The 23969-nt window shown below is 42.0% G+C and overlaps 1 protein-coding gene across 4 annotated transcripts in view; it reads left to right on the forward strand.

Annotated features, from left to right (window-relative positions):
* The first annotated feature begins 644 nt into the window (after positions 1–644).
* RORA (RAR related orphan receptor A) overlaps positions 645–23969 on the forward strand; it is a 354582-nt gene continuing 331257 nt past the window's right edge. For 2 of the 4 annotated variants that reach the window (XM_030281521.4, XM_030281522.4), the window contains exon 1: positions 645–886. In XM_030281521.4, the coding sequence (XP_030137381.1) occupies positions 718–886 (169 nt within the window). In that variant the 5' untranslated portion in view covers positions 645–717. Of the gene's footprint in view, positions 887–2529; positions 2798–2865; positions 3013–23969 lie in introns of those variants that run through there. The other 2 variants (XM_072934117.1, XM_072934120.1) reach the window with 2 other exon arrangements.

A 23969-nucleotide genomic window follows, 5' to 3' on the forward strand; every position in this document is an offset into this window, starting at 1 on the left:
CCAGATCTGGAGGTTTTCTGGCACCTTGCTAGTCACCTTTTGTTCTATGTCAAAGCGCACTTCATTGAGAGAGAGGTATTGTCTGAAACGTTGCCTTCTCCGGCTGCGTGGCTGCTAAACATGTGGGTCTCGAGGCGCTTAATACAGCTGGCATCTTCTGATGCGGCTTCAGCTGAAACAGTCATGGGGGAGGGAAGACAGCCCTGCGTGGAAGCTCTTCCCGCTGGTACTGGGGCTGCAGAGGGGAGCTCCTCGCGGGCCCGCTGGCCCTGCTGGCCGGGCCCCACTGTCGCGCCGAGCCGTCGGTGCCGGCCCGGGCGGAGGTCGGGCTGGCTCCCCGCCCGCCCCGGGCAATGGCAGCACCTTCCGTGGCCCCGGCCCCGCTCGGGGGCCGCAGGGACCCCTTGCCGCCGCCCCTCCCGGCCCCGGCGCTGCTTCGCTGGGCGCGGGTCCCGCCGGCGGGCCGGGGCCGCGGCGCAGGGCGGCGGTGCCGGGCGTGGGGCGCGGGGCTGGCGGCGGAGCGCGGGGGGTGCGGGGGCGGGGGGGTGTGCAGCTCTCGCTAGCGCTGCTTGTGGTCACAGCCAGGCAAGCTCACATCCCATCTGGATCACGCTCGCTCTCTCCCTTCTGCTTTCCTACCATAGAGTTGCGCTGGAAACAGAAGATAGAGGGAGTGTAGGAGCTCGCCATCTCCAAGCGATCTACATTGGGAAAAACATGGAGTCGGCTCCGGCAGCCCCCGATCCAGCAGCCAGTGAGCCGGGCAGCAGCGTCTCCGAGGCGGCCGCCGGCGCCAGGGACACCCCGGTGAACCTGGAGCCTGCCCGGAAAAGCGATGCGCCGGCTCCCGTCCGCAGGCAGAGCTACTCCAGCAGCAGCAGCAGAGGTAGGGAGACTTGGGGAAGGGGGAGGGGGCCGGGGGAGTGGGATCGGGGGGTGGGTGGGAATAGGAAGAGGGGGGTAAGAGAGAAGGGGGAAATGCAGCAATTTAATCCCCTGGTTTATTGCTCGTGCTTGTTGAAGCCGCGCACGCAAACAAGCCGGGCTTCTACCCCCTGCAAAACCTTGCAAACTTTTATAGCTTCTTTTAATTGCTGCAGGAGGAGGGACAAATGCAATGAAAATATTGAGCGGTGTTTCGTGCTTTCCTATCCCTCTCGTTTATTGCCTGTGGTATCCGGATGGGTACTGTGCCCCTGAAATTACATAATTTTATAAATATATAAAGCAACAGCAGGAGTATTGGGATTCAAGGGAACAAACTTTTAAAGCTGCAGTGTCCTTCCTCCCCCCCTTTTTTCTCCCCCTCGTCTGTCTCCTTTTGACAGTTTCTCAACTGGTGTGCTGTGGCTTGTTGTGAATGGGGGATCTGTGATTAAACAGGAGATTTGCGGTTTGCGGGTGACTTACTCACTCTGTTGCGCGCTGTTTTCCCTTAATTCATTTAAGTGTATCTTAAAAATTATTTCATCGCGGAGCGGATGATCTGGTAGCTGCTGTTGTTGAGGGTGCACAACTTCGCAGAGGGTCTCCGTGCGCCCGGGGATTCTCTTACCGCTCTCCGCCGGCCCCCGAATAAAACGCAGCAAACAAACGAGCCCCCCTTTCCTGCCGCCAGCTGTCAAAGCCCTCCTGCCTCAGGTTGCGCCTCAGGAGTCGTGCGGGTCGGCTCCGGAGGTGCTCGGGGCGGGTGAAGTTTGGCGTCAGCCGCGGCAGCGCCCGAGCCGCGCCGGCGGCGGGAGAGCTGCGCGCTGCCGGGCGGAGCGGTGCGGGGCCGTGCCGAGCCGTGCGGGGCGGGCTGCTCCCGCCGCCGCCACGGACCGGGGCCCGGCTTCAAACGCCGCCGGAGTTTGCCGAGACGTGCGAGAGGGAGGAGGCTGCGGCTTTAATTACTTGTAAATAATTTATGAAGCGTTGTTCCTACAAGAGGGGGAGCGCGCTAGAGAGGCTTCGCTCTGTAAAATCCCTCGGTGATGGGTAAAAATGAATTAAATAACGCTATGTAATAATACACACGGCTGTTGAAAGAAATGACGGGCGGAGAAAAGTACGTGCCCGGCGGGAGCGCAGCCCCCTCGGCGGCCGCCGGCGGGGCTGGGGCAGCGATGCCCGGCCGCCGGCGGCGGCGAGACCGTCTCTCCTCGGACGGAGGGGGTTTGGGTTGTAGGTTGGAATATGGCTGATCATGTGTTGGCTTGTGTTTTACAGTATTTTTCCCCTTTTGGCCACACCCCCCCTTCCCAGGCAGCTTCCCACTCAGGGAATCCGCGTACAGTAAAAGCCATCGAGATGTCACACGCCGAAACATTTAATTAGAGGCGATTTGTGAGCAGGGAGCGCGCCGTTCGGCGGATGCCGAGGCGAGGAGGAGCGGGCTCGGCCGGAGGAGGCCGGGTGGCCACGGGCGTGTGCGCAGGGAGCGTTTGGCTGCGCGGGGTATATTTAGAGCTTGCGAGAGTGGATTTGGAATGCAAGCGCCTTATGTAACGAGGTTAATCAGAAACACTGGAGAAAATTTCCTTAATTTGTCGGGGAGTTTTCTGGATGTTTGCGGAGCCGGCCGTAGTTGGCGGGTGTTACACAACGCCCCCCCTCCCGGCTCTCCGGCCCAGCGCTCCGGCGGCGCGGGCAGATGGTGCTGCCGGGGCGCGGGGCCGGCGGCAGGGAGCCGGCAGCCGGCTGCGTTTGGGGAGGGGGGCAACTTTGGGATCCCATCAATTATGTAACACTCGGCTGGCGCTTCTGTATGGATGCGAAAAGGAGAGGGGGGTGCTGGGAAGCCCGGGCGGCTCCGGCGGTGAGAGCGTTTTCTTGGCGGTCCCGAATTGTTTGGGCTCTGGTACTGCTAACCTGCTGACCCACATGTCCCTCCTCCCCCGGGCCTCGCTGGGGAAGGGGAAGGGGAAGGAGCAGGGGGCCCGGCACTCCAGGCACACGCCGCCAGCCCGGGCTCCCGGCCGCCGCACGCAGGCAGGCACCGCGTTATGTAACAGTCTGAGTGGGAAAGCGAAGGTCAGTGATGGAGGCATCCCCGGCAACACAATGGCCAGAGCCCTGCGCGGGGCTCTGCGGGCTGTACGGCGAAATAAAGCTCGCGGCAGCAACTGGCGTGTGGTTTGGAAGGGCTTGGGAAGGGAGAGGGGAGAAGGAAAAGGAGAGTGGCAAGGATTTGGGGGAAAAAAAAAGTGTTTGGGTTTTTTCGGATGATGTAATGGAGTTGGCAGAAAATACAAGTCTACTCCTAGAGTGCAAACAGTAAGAGAATTGTAGCTGGCATTCTGTGCTAATGTTGCATAAATTAGTGTATTGGAAGTAGATTGACCTATACAATAGACACGAGCTGATTCTGCCTTTCTAGTAGTTAAAAGCTGGAGATACAGAACCACACAGGAAAACATGACAATGACAACATTGTGGCCTCCTTGGAGTCAGGACTTGATGGATGGATTAGGTGCTAGGAGTCCCTGTAGATGTGTAGGTTTGGGGTTTTTAATAATCTTTTTAAGCTATTGAAATAGCACTTGATTTCTTGCCTTTTTGTTTTTGATAGGGTCCTTTATATCTTATGGCAACAATGTGACCTTAATGTGTGACTAGTAGAGGTGAAATTATTTTTAGAACTGTTACCTTTTAAGCACATATGTTCAGCTGTGTATTGAGTTCAAAAAATCTACTTGTTTGGGTCCCAAATCTGCCATGTGTTGTAAGCAGGCAGCTCTGGACTCTCATGTGAGCTTTGTGGAGGATAGATACAAATACGTAGATATTTAAGTATATATACACATTTATACACCTCTCCAACTGTAGAAATCCTTATTTTTGACTTGGCAGACACTGAAAATATTTGTTTCATATTCTTCATTTTCATAGCTGCACACACTGCAAAGCTGCTTTGATACATCAGGGTTTATAATAATAGCCAGTGTACATAAGGAGTGAAGAAAACAAAATTAAAGAGAGCACTGTTGATGGAGAAGTGGGGAAAGTTTGCTGTGGAATAAATTCTTAAATGAAGCTTCAGTTATTATAATATTATCATTTCAAAATACATTATTGCTTGATATGCAAACCTGTCTGTACTGCCAGATCCTTACATAACTTGGTTTTTATTTTGCAGAGGTTATACTGGTTTTGTTGCTGTGTAGAATACTTAACTTGAAAACATAATTCTGAGTTACCAAAGCATTTTTCAAATGGGGAATTGTTACATGACATATTTAGTATATGGGGGAATGCATGCATACTTGCATGCTTCAAAAAATTCCTTGCAGTCTAATATTAAAACTGATTGTTAGGAAATTGTCACCATACTGGAAAAAGCAGGAAATGGATAAAAAGGCCTGGTTTTCCCCCAGAGGGATGTTTTTACTGCTGACAGTAGTTGTTAAAATTTTCTGAAGACCAGTCACTGACCAGCAGGTTGGATTTCATTCTCTGTGTGTGTGTGTTCTGCAACAAGGGTTTGTGGTTTGCCATGCTTGGTAGAAGGAATGCTTCCCTCGCCAGCTCTGGCCCTAGACTGTGGCTTTTATTGACATTTATTTCACTTTGCAGGCTTGGACGTCCATGCAGTTCTACCCATGCTGCAGTCTCAGGCTTAATATTCTATTAGTCCCCCTAGAAATAGTTGTAATTGAATAAACTCTATTTTAGTAGAGAACTACTGTCTCATTAAAAAGCAAAGTACTTAAAAAGCTTTTAAATCTGCTAGAAAATGCTTAGTTTGTATGGAACTGAGCTCTTAGTCTCAGAGGTAAGTCAAGAGAGGACGTCTTGCTGAAAAATATTTAAGACAGCTGTTACATCATTGGATGATGCTATGTGCAAATACTTCTATGATGCTTCATATTTAATAATTGAAAACTACAGCTATATAGGTACTTGTTCTTCTTTTCTTTCTGTTGAGGTTCTGAGTGTGTTTGCTGTTTTCCAGAACCCTTTGGATGTCGTCTGTTTATCCTGTTCCTGTCTCTTCTCGTAGATTGTGGCATTTTGCTTTTGTGCTTTTTTTAAAATTTGGGTGATGCTCCGCAAATAGGGATGTAACATCATTAATAGTGACAATAGGTTTGTGGTGTTCTTTTCTTTAGAAATACCTTTTTTCCCCCTTGTTTTTATCCATTTCTGTATTTAGACTATTCTACAGAGCTTAACCACAATGCAAAATTTTGCAAGTTTTTTTCAGGAGGACTCTTTGAATTTTGTAAATTTGGATACTTTCTGTAGATTCTTTGGGTTGCCTTTTTCATCACTGGGGACTATTCTGCATGCACCACTGATTTAGTCCTATTTTGGCAGATGATATGTGCTTTGAATCCTTTAAAGTACAGCATTGTTTTAAACGTTTGTAGCATAGAAGCAATAATAGCAGCCGTATGTTGTTCTCCCAGGAACAATGCAGTTCTCTTATTCCAATAAACCGTAACCTATTCTCTTATTTTATTTGCTTGAGAAACATCTCAGGAGCTCATAAACCAGTATGTAAATACTGTTATCATTCAACCAAATGCTGTAATTTTACTAAATAAAGAACATAGTTTGTAATGGAGATTAATGGCCTGTGTGACAATTTCAGTTTTGGGTATAGCACTGCATCTGAATGGAAAGAGCAATTTCAGCTTTGGGAGGTTGTATTTATTTATTTATTTATTTATTTAATTTCCCTTCTGATACTTCGGATACAAAAATACTTGTTGGGAAAAACCTGAAACGGCTCAGTCAATTTTGTTGAATTTAATCTGAGAGCTATCCCAGTGAAAAGGGGAAAAACCCAACGTCGTTTAAATGACTGTGATATGTGTATCTCTCTTGAAATTAATTTGTGAATAGGTAATCCATTCTTTACTGAAATATTTTAAGAGTGTGTTTTCAGTGCCAGGTAGTTGTCGGAACAGACATGGAAAAAATGAAAATATTGAAATTCGGAGTTATCTAAATGCACTGGGAAGTGTGGGTGCTGTGCAGCTTGGGGATTGTTTACAGGCTCTGTGCTTCTCGCTGCTGCTCGGGGAGCAAAGGGGCTGCAGTGGCAGCTGCAGCTGCTGTCACACAGCTGTTTCTGCAGCAGGCAAAGGGAAAGGGGAATGCTGGGCCCAGGTAGTTCACAGGAGCTGTCACAATGCCCCAGTGCACTTGACTCAGGGCCTTCCATTCCCGTGCTGCAAGGCAGCTCTCACCCCCTCAGCTGTCTGTCCATGTCAGCCCAGGGTGGGATGCTGGAGTGGGGAGCAGTGTCTGCTTCTCAAGAGAAACTGAATAATTTTTCTCTGTCACACTTTTACCTGGACCTGAATTTCCTTTGGAGGTTCTGTAGTTTTCTGTGGCTTTGGCAGAAGAGGAAGTTCTGGAGGGTAAAGTGTTGAAGAAACTTTCTGAATGTGTGGAAGCATCCACGCTTCATATGCAGATTTTTGCTGCCTTGTTTTCTTTGACTCTTTTTTCAAGTATTTTGCATTTCACCTATTGCTGAGGCTGCCTTTGTAGGCCTGCTGATCACTTCTGGAAATGTACTGTACAGAGCTGTTGGTTTTATATGTACTCACAGCTGGCAGCCAGGTCACACAGCACATCCTTACCTGCACAGATTCTTACAGGTGTGTGGAGGAGGGCCCTGCAGGGCAGAGGCTGAGTCCCCTGCTGTCACTAGACCCATGTTGCACATTCGGTGTCAGAAACAGATCACACTTCATTTTTAGGTTGTTAGGGATCTTTTTTTTGGTCCCAGTGTTCAGATAGGAAGCTTCTCTACAGCTTTGTTGTCTGCCGATTAGAAACCTTTTCAGTTCTAAGTAACTGTATTCATGGTCAGTTACCTCACTTGCTACTTTAAATGTTTTCTATAAAACCTCTGTGGACTGAAAATGAAGAAGAGCCTGGTATTTTATTTTGTGATAGCTGAACTAACAGCGAGCTCTGTTCAATGACTCACAGTTTAGCACTTCAGCATATCTGTTGTAGATGGTCTGTGCTGATAGAAACATGAGAACAGTTTGGGCTGTGTGTCAGGAGGAGTTAATTGTCTAATTTCTTGAATGTAAAGGTTGTGAATTATTCCTCATACTGTTATCTGAAGTCTCATCTAGGTATGTTTCATTCTTGGCAACAACTGAGCTCTTCAGAGACTAAGTGTGTTGGGGTGTGTATTTTCATGAAGAAATTGTGGGGCTTATTTTACAGCAGTTTAATCTTATAGTTTAGCCTCATTGCACTGTTCATTTGGAAGGATCCCCAGGTGTTTTAAACACTGTTGGGAACCATTTTGCTTATTACTGAAATCCAGCCACTTCTTGTGTGGAATCTGACAGCTGTTTAATGGTGCTCAGCCATGCTAAGCAGATCAGAATGGAAAGTGAAGAATACCATACCTGATTGAAACACTCAGAGGGATTTTGGATACAGATAATATAATTATCTGCATTGGAATTGGGTCAAACAGCTCTATTCCTGTAGAAAATTGCTAGATATTTTCAGTGGCGGTGTATGGTCAAGAAATTGGTTTGAAATACCTTCCTGAAAATGATACCCCCAGCAGTGAGATAATTGAAGATCCTGCTGCTTACCCTATTGTGATCACCAGTTGCAGAATGATCAATGTTTTCAGGTATTTCTGGATGTATTAATTGTTTGGTTCCATGCTGGCATGTGAAATCTTATAGACCAGGGGGGATGCCTGGGATGTTGCAGGTCTCGCTTTGTAAAGCAAATTTCTTTACTGGTGAATTCCTTAAATAGTGAGTTGCTGTCTGTGAAATATGCTGGTATTCACAGAGGTTTTAAAAATGGTTCTAGGAGATCTCTTGACACTAAGCCAGTAGGGAATGGGGGAGGTGGGTGTCAAGCCTTGTCTTGTGCGGATAGTGGTGGCTGTGGGGAAAATACAGCTCTTTTCCAGTTGTCTTCAGTTGCACTTCCCATGTAATGTAGCAGAACAGCACAAACAGAAGATCTGCAAAGGAACAGAAGTCAAAATTCCTGATCAACTGAATGTACATTAATGTCCTGGTAATAATGACCAACTGCAGAGTCTTTCATTTGTAATTTAATCTAATAATTTCCATGCACTTCTAAAGGAACACACTATGAAACTGGCAACTTCTGAGAAATTGCTGCGCTGTTACAAACAGCGTTTGAGCTGGCATTATAACAGCATGATAGATTGTGAGATGGAGAACAAAGTTAGTGTGGAAACTGAGCTGAGAGAAATTGCCAGCAGAATGTGAGAAAGCAGAGTTGGATTATGATAACCTCCCTTGCAGAATCAAATTAAACCATTTCAAAGGCTTTGTTGATTTCTAGTTTGTAGTTGTACTATGTATTTACTTCACATGGGTGCAGGAGATTAATGAGGCAGGTGTAGTGATCATAGGGTGAAAACTGTGGTGCTGCTGTTCTTTTTAAATGTTTCATTTCCTACAGACTGTGGGTTATTTACAGCATTAATTAACAATATGTCTGTGTGCTTTAGTTCTGCAACTGTTCAAATGTATTGAAACTATGCAGAGGTGATGGAAATTATAACTCCTAGAGGGAAGTTGGACAGAGAACCCTCTCTCCCTTTTTTTTTTTTTTTTTTTTTTTTTTTAATTACATTTAGAAATATCTTTAAAAATGGCATGCTTGTCCAAAGAGGTAGTTTGTGTGAAGAATGGGGAATATATGGCCCGGAACTCTGCAGCTAGTTTTGACAATATGGCTGAAAGAAGACAGAAGGAAAAATAAAAATCAACCCTCAGAGCAACATATAGCAAAGTGCTGTTGATGTGCATCCAGTAGCATTGCGAGCTCCTGACCTGTGAGAGAGGAATTTTTTCCATAGTTATGTAGAAGTATATGCCATGCACTTCTGAAATAAATATATATGCAAAACTGTAGACACGATTGGGAAGATTTAAATTATTTATTAGTAGAGCTTGGCCTGACTGTTTTGGTGCTGAAGCAAGGTCTGTTAGATACAGTCAAGGATAAAACCAAGGCCAAGACTTGTGAAATACTGATTATGGGGTTTATTTTATTTCTGTAGTGGAATTATGAGAATACTTTAAAGTAGGATTTCCCCTCAGAGTTTCTCTTCAGATGTAGAGGTAGGAAAGAATGCCTTTTTATGAACTAATAGATGACTTTGCCAAAGTCTGTACCAAATGTAAATCAGAGGCCTCTGCTGCATTACATCTTTCAACTAAGGGCAGAAAGGTAAGGTTTAAACTATTTCTTTGTAAGAAGTCTTGAAATTTGATAAGACAGGCTAAAATACAGCTTCTGCTAATACTTTACTTGAAGTAAAAAACCTGTCAGCATAAAGCATCTCCTAAATCCTTTGTATATTAAAAAATAAAATAAAATGAAACCAATCTCAAAGGAAACTAGGGCATATCAGAAACCTCTCTCTGAGTCCTACTTCATTTGTGTGATCTTCAAGAGGAGTTTTGTTAGTAGTCATTTGTGTTGTCATTATAGAAGTTAGGACAGGGTCCTTTGCTGCCTGGGTTGTTAGAGAGGTCTTTTAAAAATTCTAATGAAGTATACTCTGAACTGTTGACATCTTGTGTGGAGTCACAGTGCTTCTGAGGTAATACATGGAAGTCAGAGCACAAAAGCAACTCTTTGCAGGACTGATGCTTGGAGGAGTAATGGCCAAAGCAATGTATAGTGGTGGTGTACTTTCAGTTCCTCAGCAATCTTGCTAATCCATCAATAGCCAGACAGGCCTTACACTTTGAGAGTCTTTAAAAAACCAAAACAATATGTTGTTTCTAGAGATTTCATTTCCACTCAACACTCTTAATGCTTATAATTTCTGCTGGAATCAGAAGTCAGGTGTATTTTTAAGAAGTGATCTGATTTTCATGAGTGTGAATCTGTCACAGATCAGATTAGGCCAGTCCTATGTTGGCAGCACAAAAGCAGCCCTTGACTGTTACAGGTGTTCTGCTCTGCTGGCAGAAGTCTGGATCCTGTGACAGTCTGTGTGTGCTTAATACTGAGCATCCTGGATGGTTCTGTTGATGTCAGTGACAGTACTTCAGTGTAGGGTAAAACTAGAAGTGCACGTGTACTAAGAGCAAGAGAAATCTGTGAGTAATCAAGAACTGCACTGGGAAATGGTTTAAGAAAAATAAGAAATTTTAGCACCGTTCAAGAGGACTCTGGATAAAAGATGAATTAACTGTAGTTTTCACGGTAGGTAGAGCTGGGTGAGTAGTTGTAATTATTTTGGCATATACATTGTTACCCTTCTATAATTTTGCTTTCAGGATGATACTGTGGCTTCATTGCTGGAGAAGAATTTCTATCCCTACTCCAGAACAGCTGTTAGGAGATGAGCAAGAATTTTCTCAGGTACAGAACCTGAGTTGCACTTGCCTGTTGTTGTATATGGAGTGTGTTTGCTAAGTTTACTGAAGGTTTTAATTTGTAGCCACTGACATCTTAGCTCTGTTCTTATAACAATCAAAAAGTCTTTTTTGTTTTGTGATGGAAAAAAATGAAGGGAAAGGCGAACTGATTGTAGGGATTTTGCTTCAAAGAATTTAATAAGCTGACTGCTGAGGTGGCCTGCCTTATTGGCATTTCTCTCTTGATATTGGCTGCCTCTAACATGGTTTGATCATAACTGAATTATTTTCCTGTTCTGTTTTGTTTTCGTTTGGTTTTGTTTTTTTTTTTCTGAGTAATTCACACTCAACCCCTGGGCTTCCTTTTAGAAATTTGCAGTTCTGGTTCATGAGAAATTGCAGTTGATAATTTTTTGGCTAATAATACCCCACTGAAATTACCAGGCCAGATCAGCAGTATCCCAGAGATCCTTTAGTGTGACATGCAGCGTAGTATCTAAGGCTATGCGAAAGAACAAGGGAAGATTTTTTTGTTTTGTTTCTGAAACGGAAGCAAAATCCTTCCAAAATTCTAGCTAGTCATTAACTTTCCACAGCAGGGCTCAAGGCAGTCTGTCACTAAAATCTTTGGTTTCAATTCTCTGAAGAATGCTCCCCCGTACAACATTCACCTTAGAGAGGATAAGGACAAAAGCTTCTGGATGAAGGCAGGATTAGCAGAGCAGCTAGGTTTACAGATAACCACGGGCTTCCATTTAGCAGGCTGTATTTGGCCTCAGTGTTCGGTTTCCAGCGTTCCCAAGTCCACCTTCCTGTTGTTTTCAGCCCACTTTAGAGACTGTAGAAATGGCTTGTCACAGATCTCTGCAATTGGCAAGTCTCCTCAGAATTTCTTCCACGTATCCTTTGTTTTCTTTGCCACAGCAGAGGTTCAAAGCAGAATGTCTTCAGGGATTTGAGAGCAAATGATCACAAGTGGCGAGGTGGGGACTCATGCCAATATACTGAAAATATTTTGTTGCATTGCTTTTCTCTGCACACAGCAGAACGCACACTGGAAGCAAACTTGGCTCTGGAAAGGCAGCAATAGAAAATGTAAAAACAAACCCAGAAAGGAAGTAAATGAAGCCAAAGGGGGAGCAGGGTTGTTTTGGGTAATGAACAGCAAAATAAAGATGTGGAACTTAAGGAAGAAGCGTAATGAAAGGGCACAAAAGAAAGATGACTGATTTGGAGAATGGCCTGGAAAAAAACCCCAAACATTTGCAAAAGGACTGGAGTAGTGGGGGAAGCTACAGTGTCTGCTGAGGGGAGGGGAATTTACTGCCTTATTTCCTCTGTACAATTAATATATTCTTATTCTGTGATCTTGTCTTTGCTGCAGAATGTAATAAAATATGTTTTAGTGCATGGTGTGGTCTCAAACAGTTGCCTCAGATTTGCTTCAGCACCCTATTGTTTCCAATGAGTTCTGACTAAATTCTTTTGCCACAGATGTTGTGCTAATGTGTTATATGAATTATTTGTCTTATCTTGGTCCTGTGAAATTAGAAGCCCTTTCCCACAGTGTGTTAAGCAGATTAAAATGAAAGCCTGTTTTTATAGTCCAGCAGCAGTGCAAATATTTGGGAAAAAAAAAAAAAAAAAAGAAAGGAAAAGAGTTGTAAACTAACTGTAGGGTGCTGTGAGGACTCTTTATGAAGCAAACACATCTTGACACCTAAATGGTGAGATGGTAAGTTACAGGCTTCTCTTGAAAAGGCTTATACTGTTTTCTCTGGTGCCTTTATTTGGGGGAAAAGTTTGGAATTGGTAGTTTCTGCTAAGGTACCTGTTGTTGTTGTCATTTGACATTAACTTGTGAGGCATCTCTGAAGAAGTTCCTTCTTCAAACCGTTGTCAGTGACTTGAGGGCTGCATTTGCTTTGTGGTAGGCAGTCCTGGGGCAGAATTTGGGCTCTTTGGAAAAGCACTGAACATAGTATTAGAGGCTACTACCAACTAGTAGTTTTGTTTTTTGTTTGCAAGAGAAATTACTTTAAAAAGTAGTCAAGTGACGATACACATCAAATTCAGGATTCGTGTTACTCTGCGTCTTGAATTCCTGTCTTGTGTCCTTTCTCCCTTAGGAGCAGAATATATTTTAGTTACAGCAGTAGTTTTATTTATACTGATGTACTTAAATCTTAGTGTCATAACATTCCAAGATACTTTATAACTACTCTCCTACCTGTGTGGTATTTGTCACAAAGTCTAGTCTAAAGCCACAATGAATTTATTGTTGACATGATGTACTTAAGACTGTGTTTGGGCAATAACGTAGTTAAGGCATCACATGTTATTGTAATATATGTGAGAGGACAATGTGATGTGTGAGAGGGGGCAGAGTAAAGGTGGAATGTCAGAGTGAGCATTTTATGGATTCTGGACTCTGTTCCCATTTCACTCATTCCTCTTATTTCCCTGCACGAAATAAGGAATAGGGTTGCATGTTGCTGCATCAGAAACCTTGCTCCTTCGGGTCTATTCAGGTCATGATCAGAGTTGAGGAGTCCTGGAAGTGCTTGTGGGCCACACTCTAGGGAGCTCTATGCTGAGATGTGCTGAGTTTCAAATGGTGGGGACACAGAAAGGCAGAAGGTGTAAGAGAGGTGCCCCATTATTTCCCTGTCTGTGGACTGAGCAGCACCAGACCATTCAAGTGCTATAAAGGTACTTGAAAGTTTGACTTTTTAGGTGTCCGTTTCCCCCAGAAGGACAGGTATGAAGAAGTTTGGCATTTTTCCCTCTGTCCATGTTGGACAGGGAGGCAGCAGCTGTGCCTTAATGGTTTTTCTTCTTGCCCAGCATCTGGTCTAGGTGTCCTTTTGTCAAACCAGCTCCATGTGTGTGTCCTGGGATACCTGTGGGTTTTTTTGGCACAGGAATTGACAATTCCACACTCTCCCTGAGCAGTCTGAACGCTGCTGGGGGTGCAGCCACGCCAGCAGAAGGGAGCATTTATCAGTTTGTTGTGTGTCCAAGTGTAGCAAAACCAGCATCATTATTTTTTTCCCTTAAAAATTGCCCTCTATTGAGTTATAGCTTGATGTGCTGGAGGTAGTGGGGGCTGGGGAGGACAGCAACTTTATTTGTCATTGCTGTGTTAGCAGAGGCTCTGCTAACTGCACAGGCAGTGCTTAACAATCCTCAGGAGATTGCAGGGATCTGTCTCTGCTTAGCCCTTACCAAGGTGCAGTTATACCACTGCTGCTCAGTGGAGTTACATGGTTTAATTTCTATAAATGGCTTCAGATTCCCCAGCAAACTGGACACTACAGACCTGGGGTGTGCAACAAAAATATTTTGCAGTATGTTAGAAATTAAAACTTGATAAAAAATAGATGAATGGCAGTAGTAGGAGGTAAGCAGTATTCCTTCTTTTGGGGGAAGTTCTTACGTGTTATTTTTCAACATACTTTGACCAGATGAGCACAGAGAAACCTGGTTTTAGTCTGTCTCTGGTAGTGTCTGATTTTTGCAACCACATTTAAATGTAAATGTAAACAGTTGATTTTTTTTTTTGTGTGTAATCCTGACGTCTCTATGTGATATTTTCCCATAAAAATAAATATTTCTACATTATGTTTTTCCAATGTAATGTTTTAGATGTAAACACATTGCTTTTGATGTGCCCTCTTTTTTTTCATATTTTTCCTAATTTGCCCCTTTTTTCCATATTTTAAGCAGAGAGACTTATAACTGCTGGACCTTACTGAGGGAACAGTTTTATAGACATAAACCAAGAATGTATAGCGAATAATTAGGCTATATTAAAATTAAAGCGTTAGAGATTTTTAATACCTTGAAGGTAATTTAAATTTAAAACATAGTTTAGATTTAAATCATATAAAGCTATTCTGCATTACTTCCACCAGTCTTTATTAAGGACTAAGCACTCTACTTGCCAATTTTTAGAGATTACACTTTTATTTGTAATTTGTCTTCTAATGTGCAGTTAATAGCAATATGGCAATCATTCAGTTTTGCAAAATCAGGGAGGCTTCTAATCTGTAGAGAAGTTCCTAATACATGTAAAAAGACTTTATTCGAAGCATTGGCATAATAATTAGCCTCTTAACATTTTCCTTAAAGACAGTTTGGGAGAAAAATTCCTTCCAATGACACAGATGTGGTTATTAACTTGTTTCCTATTGCTGTTTGAATGTTCTCATCAATATTCCCAGTGGGAAAGTATCAATTCCTTCATGTTGGTTTCAGACCTCCCATGGTGAGACTGGAAGGATTTGGTGTGGATGTGATGTGCTTTTCTGACTATCCCATTTGTTCACCTGGATCCAGGTGTCCAGACTTGCTATGCTCAGTCTGGTGGGACAGAGGTCTGAAATGCCCATACTTTATATTCTTTTGTGCTGCAAGAGGTTAATTCAGTTTGCTGTCTCTGATAAAGTCCTTACTGTGGCCATTGAGTTACCAAGAGGCAAAGCAGGAAAGTGTGAAAGCAAGAACCATCAACTCTGTTTGAATTCCTTGCCAGCAGTGTCTCCTGTGGTTCTGTCTGTCTGGTCAAATCCATACCTGGAAACTGAAAGGGTTGGTTGGGCTTTAAAAGCTCCTTTTCTCTGAGCCCCCTCCCTGCTGGGCTCAGCTGTGTTCCCGTGCAGGGTGCGTGAGGTGGCCACAGCAGTGCTTGGGGGCCACAGGCTGTTGGGAAGCTCTGCTTTGGTGGCCACATCCGACACTGCTGCAGGTTCTGAGCTTCCAGTGTGAGTCTTGGTTCCACATAAGTTGGTATCATTAACCTAAGACTGTTTAATGTGAGCTGGAGTTTCAGATCTGAGATGTGAAAAGAATTGAAATATAGTGTGTTATGTAACTTTGAGTTGCTAGTATGCGGTTGTGTTACAGAGGAGGATTAAGGGCAAATTTTATCCAAAGGCACTTTCAGGAACTAGAGATAGCCAAAATATTGTTAGTCATCCTTTCGGTTTTTTATTAGCAGTATCTTGCTGAGACAGGTGATTGTTAAAATGGGAAAGGAAATCTGGTTGTTAGTTCCAGTCTGGAGCTGTATTTAAGTGAACCTTTTCCAGCAAAGGGGAGATGGATCACTGCTGTGGGCTTTAGTCAGAGAAACAAACCTGAGATTTGCTTTTTAGTTCATGTGTTCAGCACTGGAGAAAGCTGTGTTTGAGAGACTTTGGAGTAAAAAGGAGGTTTGTGTACCCTCCAGAAGCTGGAGAAGAGATGGAATCTTGGCTGTCAGTTGAAATGGACTCTTCTCATGTCAACCTCCAAAGCAGCAGTTACCATAACTGAATATTGCACTGTGCATGGTGCACCTCATGTTTCAAACACAGATCAAATTCAGCAGTAGGTTTGAAATGGAACTGAGCTTCCAGAAACCAGCCCAAATACCAACAATACCCCTCCAATCTTAGTATGAGGAGCTTGAATTGAGGCATCATGCAAATCCTGTTAATAATGTAATGGCTCTCCATTAATTCTCATCACTGTTATGTCAGTTGATTTTCAGCTACTTGATCCATCATAATTTTGTCAGTTCTACTGAGGACTCTTTTTGTATTCAGCTGTTAAAAATGGTTTTGGTTTCTGTTCATTCTCTAATTTTTGCATCTTTCCTGAGATCACTGATGTCTGAATTAAATTTCCCATTTTAGGAGCAGAAATAACTGTTGAAATTCTTTCTCCTCACTTCCCCAATACCTACATGTTGTCCTTTTTAAGTAGGTTGTACTGCATCCCAAGAGATTAGGTAAGCTTCCGGTCTCCTTGCTAATGCAAATGTTACCAAGATATTATGTGTTAAATATGCAGCAAAACAACATTGATTTCTTTCTTTCTTTTCTGTATGGTGGAAAGAAGCAGAAGAAATTTTACTCTTAGCATTTATCACACCCAAGTGGGAGTAATTTTTCTAACACAAGAATTATTTCTAAAATGTGCTTATGTTTATTCAAACAGTGTTGTTTCAGCTTTCATTTCTGAGCTGAGCAGATTTCTAAAGAGCTTTTTTCCAACACGAAGATGGTGGGAGCTGGTGGATATTAAACTTTAAAATATTTCTAGTCCTGGAGGAAAGGTGGATCATCAGGAAAAGAAAATGAATGTTGCTTAATTGATAATGATGCATATGCTGTGTTTGCTTTCGTGGAACAGTTGTGAAAATTCATCTCCCCTGATGGGTCTGTGTCACTTGGAGACTCTGAGCCATTTTTATAAATGGGATCTATAAGCTTTTCTGTATTTTAGATGGAGTGCCAGTTTGGAAGATGGAAGTGCCAGGGTAGGTACTTCCTTCTCCTTAAGGGTGGGTCACAGTAGAATTCAGAAACTGGAGATATCCAAAATGTTGTTACTCATCCTTTCAACCTTCTTTTTTTATTATCTCAGAATTAGCCAGCTAAATTAAGGTATAATGGTCCCATTCAAAGCACTTAATAAGTAGTTTTATCAAGTAATTCTAAAAGAGCAAAACAAGGTTTCAGGTAACAGCAGATGCAGTGATACGCCACTGGTAGAGATCATCTTCCAGGCTGGTTTTTCTTAATTGACAAAATTATAACAAATGATGAACTGTTGGTATCCAAATTTAGTGACCAATTAATGGAGACGAGAAGATGTTTTTGTTTCAGAAAATGGATGTGGTGAACAACTGGAGCAGATGCAGGTTTGCTCATAAATTGCTAAATGGATGCATTGGAGTACTGCTTCTGAAAGATAAACAGCTGGGAAAGCGTTAGAGGAAGTGTTGATTTTTGTCTTGGTAATATAAGTACTGGCAATCAAACTAATAAAAATGTTCCAGTAGGTTGTTATTTACTGACTGGTATGCTTTCTTGTGTTGAAAGCGTAATGGAATTGAAGTCTCCCTCCACTGAGATTTAATAAGCTGTGTTACACTTGCCTTGTGTTGGAGTAACTTTGTTTAACTATTTTGCTTTTTCTCTGTGCTGCTTATTCTTCAGCCTTTTTAGTCGCTTGCCTGTAGGTATTTCCCACTTATTTATTTCTTCTGTGTCTTATTCCTCATTTATAACCAGTGTTTTTCATGGTGAGTAAACTTTGTGATAGTTTAATGAAATTTAGCTTTGCTCCTCTCTGTCCTAACAGTCTTCCTTCTGGCTAGACAAAAATAAGCGCCAGTGTCTTTGAAGACATTTTTGTGTACAGATTTTTTTCCAAGTAACTTTAACTGATTGCTGAAAACATCTAAGATTATGGGCTGGCAGTAGTCACTATCAATTCTGAATGTTAAAGAGGCAAAGTCCCTGTTAAAACAAGTACTTTGGTAAAGGGAGCTGCTAGCCCAGCCATGCTTTGAGGTGCCATCACAAGAGGGTTTTGGTTTTTTTTTTGCCATGAGGTTGGTTACCAATACTTTTGTTTTGTTTATATTCTCTTTGTAAGACACAGCATGAGGGAAAGGAATGTTTTTTGTTAAATCCTCTGAAACTTAATTGTTTAGGCTAGATGAGAGCAGACCATTGAGCCCCACAGGTGTAGTCTATGTGAATGGCCTCTGCTCACTGGAAGTGGCAATAAAAGTATGCAGGGGTTTCAGTGGCTCTTGGAATGTTTCCTGCACAACCTTTTACTTTGAAATCGATTTGTGTAAAGTTTTCAAAAAGTAAAAGTAGTGCTGGGCTTTTGTTTGGTTTTCCTGTGGTGGTGCTGTATATGTGATGAGTATTGTGTGGTATGAAATGGCCATGCAATGTAAATAACACAAAATAATAAGTCTTATCAAACAAGCAGAATAAAATTTATGGGCTCCTAGAGGCAGAAAGACAGTATTCATAAAATGATTTGCTGAAGGATGGATATTGCTGCTATTGTCATTGATACACTACACAGTCAAACCAATGGCATTGCAATGTACATAAGGATTTTTTCATTACTTTTTCTCTTGCTTTAAATGATAAGGTAATAGCCATAAGTAAAAAATCAATGTAGGCTCTGTTTCTTCCCCAGTCAGGCTGATGAGTGGAATTTGTACCTTCTGTGGCAGGTAGGGCTGCCTGAAGTGTCTAGCCTGAAGTATAAAGAGTTGCTTCCTCCAAGAGTGATTAGTACTCATCAGTTTGGATTTGACAAGTAAGAGAGGGTGTATTCTGCTGCCTACATCACATTTCCCTGTGATCTTTCATGGAAGTTCAATGTATGCCAATGATCCTAAAGAGTTCTGGCAGAAATGAGGAAAAATTGTGGTGTGGTATCCTGAGTGGGGCTTGTCTCTGGAAGCATAAATCCTGAAGAGCATGTGGCAGCTCCTGTTTGGGCTGAGGAAAGAAGTATGAAAATATTGTTTGTGTCATAGCTGATCAATGGGCAAATCAAAAAACCTGCATAATGCAGAACAAGAAAGAGCAGAAGATGAGAGAAACCTCTTCTGAGAGGCTTCTGATGTCTGGAAACCAAATGAGTGAGTAATGTTTTGAAATTGCTTCAAGTGCTCAGTGTAGATAATGGTTACTTCAAGCCATGGAGGAATGCTCTGCGTGCTGACTCCCAGTTGCATTATTGTGTGTTACAAGTCCAGCAACTTAAAGCGCCCTGCTGGAAGGGGTTTACCCAGCTTCCTCCCAAAATCAGACTTCACAGCTCTTCTGCTCCTTTACAGCTCTTCTGCTCCTCATTTATTCTGCTGTAGTGGCCTAGAAGCTCCAACTATTTTCCTTGCCAATGGCAAGTACAGTCTGCGTTACCTGTTTTGATCATTTCCCTTTCTTAGTTGTTTAAAAAGCCTTGGAAGGAGAGGAGCAAGTCTCCATGGCTGATAAGAAGCATTATTGTGTTTCACTTTCCACTGTGAATAGCTGTGGTAGGGTGTTCAAATGCTACTTCTCTCCAGGTATGCAATATTGATACCTCCTTACTCACCAAACTGTAGCACAGGGAAGAGTCATCCCACGTATGATTCTTTCAACAATCCATGGTGTTTGCACAGTAGATGTGTATATCTAAGTTCTTCAAAATGCCCTGTATTGTCTAACATACAGAAGCTGGCACCTTTAGGGAATAATCAAGATGATAACTCTTCTGAAGATTGATGTTTGAATTAAGTCAGGGAATCACCCTGAGCATACCTGTTTCTCTCCTGTAAAGCTCTATACAAATTTAAGCAAGCCCACTGTGTTAGAGTACTGCAAATTCACATGTTGGCACCATGGGTGCTTCAGTCCAGGTGCAGGAGAAGAATTGTCTCACCAGCATGTATTACAGGAAAGAATTAGAGATGGGTGATTTAATTTAGGGTGCACTTTCCCCACTTGCACTTCTAGAGCAAAAATAAATTGAGACCGAGTGATCTCTTTCTACTTTGTCCTTCTAGCCAAAATTTAAAAAATAATTGTTGGGAGGTTGAGTACTGGATCTTTGTTTTTAAAGGACATGATTTTCAAATTCCCCTGTAAAGTTGAATGTGATTTCACTTAGAGATACAGCCCTATCTTCTTGTTCATGCAGGAAGAGTCCTTCCTTTTTTGGGACTGTTGCATTCTTTACAGACTTCAGCAGTAATCAGAGAAACTCATACTTGTAATCCATTGTGAACAAAACCAGAAATAGTTTAAACTATATGTTGAGAATAGGTGGCCCACTGCAGTTAGTCTGTGTCAGATCTAATGCAATTATTGTTATAAACTGAGACCGTCTCAAATTCCTTTTATTCAAGCCCTGTGTAATATTTTTCATTTTGAAGTGATTTATGGCTGCTACCGATTGGGAAACATTTCAGACAGAATGACACTTCCAGCTCTATATATGCAATATCATTTAAATTTTTATGGTTGACTCTAGAGCCTAAATGTACTTTCACGTGCACTTAGGAAGCTGCTGTCAGAATCTACACATTGCATAACTGAGGGTAGAATTTGTCCCTTTATATACCACTGTATTGTTAAAAAACCCCACTAAAGCTAACAAACAAAAAGTAAACCAAAAAACCCCAAATCAAACCTAAACCCAGGAATCCTCATGAAATTGTCAGAATACATACTACATTTTAATGCCTGAAAATCTTTCATTACAGTAATTTGAAATTTCACCATTTATTTATACAGGCCCTCCAGACATTCTCATTTTTAGCTGCTTCTTTCTGGCTCTCTAAAGAATCAATGATTTTACTCCAGAAACATTCATGGATCAATAGGCTTTGAAGATTAGCAGGTCATGGCCAGGTACAAAATGCATGTTGTAAACCCCAGGCTCTTATATTTGCTTGAATCCTTCCTCAAAAAAAATGGGAAAAGGGATAGCTTTGAACAACAGACCTCTTTGAATGGATTAATTCTTCGTGTATTTCAAAGGGTTGAGAATATACCAGAGAAACTAGAAATGTGGAATTAATTTTCAGTGGCTTGAGAATTCAGTTAGCTGACAAATAGTTTTCCTGGATAAGCCAGGATGCTATGGATGAAAGTAAGACAGTGAAAAGGGAGTGCTGTACGTGGAGTTAAGTTTTTGTTTTTCCTGTCTTCCCACCTTGTATTGTAAATGGAGTTGCGCAGAAGTAGCTGCCTTTATTACTTTTCCTTTTTAGTCACATCTTGTTGAATTCAGGGTTTTGTTTTCTGTGCAAGACTGGACACTAACATCTGTAATCTCAAATAAAGATAAATAGGGTTAATTTGCATCTTCTAAATGAATCTGCAGCTCTCCAGCACTCAGCTACAGCTCCTGGAATGGCCTGTCTAGACTTTTTACAGAAGCTAAACCAGATCCAAGCAGCTTTTGAGACTCTCTAATAATTGTATTCCAGTGCTATATTGTTTCATCTGCTGTTCCATAAAAATAGCAGGGTTTAAAAAAAGGTGGAAGGTTTGAAGTGGCAGATTAGTTACCAGAATGAACACAGATAGATTTCCAAGTTCTGTTTGTTTCTTGTGAATAAACGAATCGTATGATATTTTCATTCATTTTTCTTTCCTACTCTTCTTACCCTTAAGGTTGTCATCTTCATATTTCCTTTCATTCTCATTCTTTCATGGGGATTTCAATTTTAGATATGTTTCCCCTCCCACTGCTATTCTTCAATCCATCAGTTTTGGTCATGTTTGACAGAAGGACAGATGTTTCAAAGATAATGACATATCCGCAAGTTTTCTGAGAACAGGCATACAGAAGAGGCTTAATTGCAAGCAATTAAATGAAAGTACTTATTATTAGACACTAGAGAATCCATATAGAGGAGTGAGTTTAAAAATTATTCCTCTGCAGAAAAAAAAATGGCAGTGAAGATTGTAATTGATAATGAGCATCAGACCCCTGTGAAATCTTATTTTAGCAGTGCCAGGCTGTGTGTGCAGCAGGCTGCATTTACTAGGGAAGCTCAAGAACATGAGTTGCATTAGTGGTAAATCTGGTTCTTCATCCTCTGGCTTGCTAATGTGGAGGAGTTAATTTGTTTACCTCTGCAGCTGGAAAGGCTGTGGCCCTGCAACAACTGAGAGTCCTGTCTATGCACTCCAATTAGTAAATTCCCTGACCAGGCCTGATCCACAGTACTGCTGGGAAATGAAGAAAAATCTTCCCCAGGGCAATATTATCTGCTTTTCTCCTCTCTTCTGGGATATAGCTGCTTTTTTGTTTTATGCTATGCTATAACATGGAAACCTGTGTTTGGAGCAGCATACTCTTAGAAATTGATATTTTGGGGGCTGGCTGTATGGAACATACATCTGTATGGAACATTTCATCTGTTGTGAAAATGTTTTTGTTCTGCTGTAATAGTTATCAAAGAGACTTTGTGGGCTTTCCCTAACGCTTGTCTTTAGGGAAAAGAAACTTAGCTCAGTAGTTGCAAAGTGCACATTGAATTTTTAGGGCCATTGACAGTTTAATTCAGGAATGATCTAATTAGGGATGCAGAGAACTGGATTCACCATATCCTTAAGTATTGACTGTCCTGAGAGATGCTCTGGCAGATGGTTAGTTCAAAGTGAGTTTACCTTGGGCTCAGTTTCTTTAGACTGACAGCTTTTTTTACTCAATTAAATGAGACAACTGTCAAAAGCACAGACTCTGAGTTGATGCAAATAACTCTGCTGCACAGATAAAGCTTAAATGTGTTCCTTGAGTCAGCTGAAACTGTCAGGTGCTTTGAGTAACTAGTTCAGCCAGCCAGAAAGGCACACTGGCAAGTAGAAGAAAAGGTTGGGAGGTGCCTAAAAATAAAACAACTCCCAGGGTTTTGTTACCTTCATTGATTTTACCTTTTGTCACATACTGGTATGGCATGTTGGGAACTACTCTTTGCTTTTACTCTTGTATTTGTTTAAGGAAGGAATTCTTGTTATGTTTTAATTATCCTCAGAAGTTTATTTGTTGTTAATGTGCCCGAAGTCCTTAGGCTATGAAAGCATGAAAATAATGAACTATTATGATGGAGCTGTCAGGCAGTCCCTAAACTAACTGTCCTTTGCTCTGAGATGTCAATTGTTTGCAAATAGATTATTATGGTTTTGTTGCTTTTCTGATAATTTAGATATCCATATGTGATGTTTGTAGTTAAAATCTAGAGTGTGCTTTTCACCCTGTTTTGCCCACCAAAAACTAAAGTAGCTCTTCGTGGTGCTGATCTCACTGAGCAGGCAAGACCTTGCCTTTTCTGTTCCCTCTACTCAGTCCTGCAGCTTCCATTGCATCATGAGTTACTGGGTTTCATGAACTCCATGGAGTAATGAGGAGGCTCTGCTGATGATATATAACCATTTGAATGGTGTCTTCTATGCACCAGGCTTTGTCCAAGCTAAATTGGAAATGAAACTGGTTTAAATAGGCAACATATGCCCATGGGTGAAACAGAAGCCACTTGTCTGCTGCCAAACTCAAAACGAGTTGTGGGCATTTAAAAATCCTGAATGTAACTGTGAAATAAGAATAGCAGACATTGGAGGAAAAAAGCCAAAATATGGAGTGCCTGTGGAGAAGGCTCTGATATATGGATGTGCTTAGAAATACAGAATGCTTGAATGAAAACTTGTTAAGACTTTAATACTTTCTTAATTGAGGCAAAGGGGGAAAAGTTTACCTTGCCCTTACACTAGATTTCCTTTTTAAGAGGAGGAGTGGGACTGGGCATGGGCAGTGCTCATCTAGTGCCAAAGCATATGAACTGCTTTTATCAAACTACACAGCCCTTTATAATGCTTTTTGTGTGCCTTCAAACATGGACTCACAGAAGACTCATGATTTCCATAGTCTAAAATTATTAGAAATATTGACTGTTGTGATTTTAAATTTAATGTGAGTAAAAAGTCCCTTGGGAGGATGAGATTTGGATGGAATACAAAGACAGGAGCCTCTGTCAGTATGTTAAAATAATTGTGTCCCAAAACACATTTTGTTACACATTGCTAGCCCTTGACATGCAGCTTGTGTTGGATGGCTAATTGATTACTTCCATTTCCATTACTCAAATGCACTGGAAATGTGAAATTTTCAAGTGTTACCCATGAATCTTCTGTATTGTTACTTAGGTGTACCTGGGAGTCAAAAAGTTAATATTCTACTTTGGACACATGCTCCTTGCCAGCTTTGCTAGCTTCCTGAGCAACTGCTTCCAGTTTTCCCTCCTTATAATTACATATTACCCTGTTTCTTCTGCTGTCATCA

This window comes from Taeniopygia guttata, chromosome 10 (genome assembly GCF_048771995.1).
Source record: "Taeniopygia guttata chromosome 10, bTaeGut7.mat, whole genome shotgun sequence".
Classification (NCBI taxonomy): Eukaryota; Metazoa; Chordata; class Aves; order Passeriformes; family Estrildidae; genus Taeniopygia; species Taeniopygia guttata.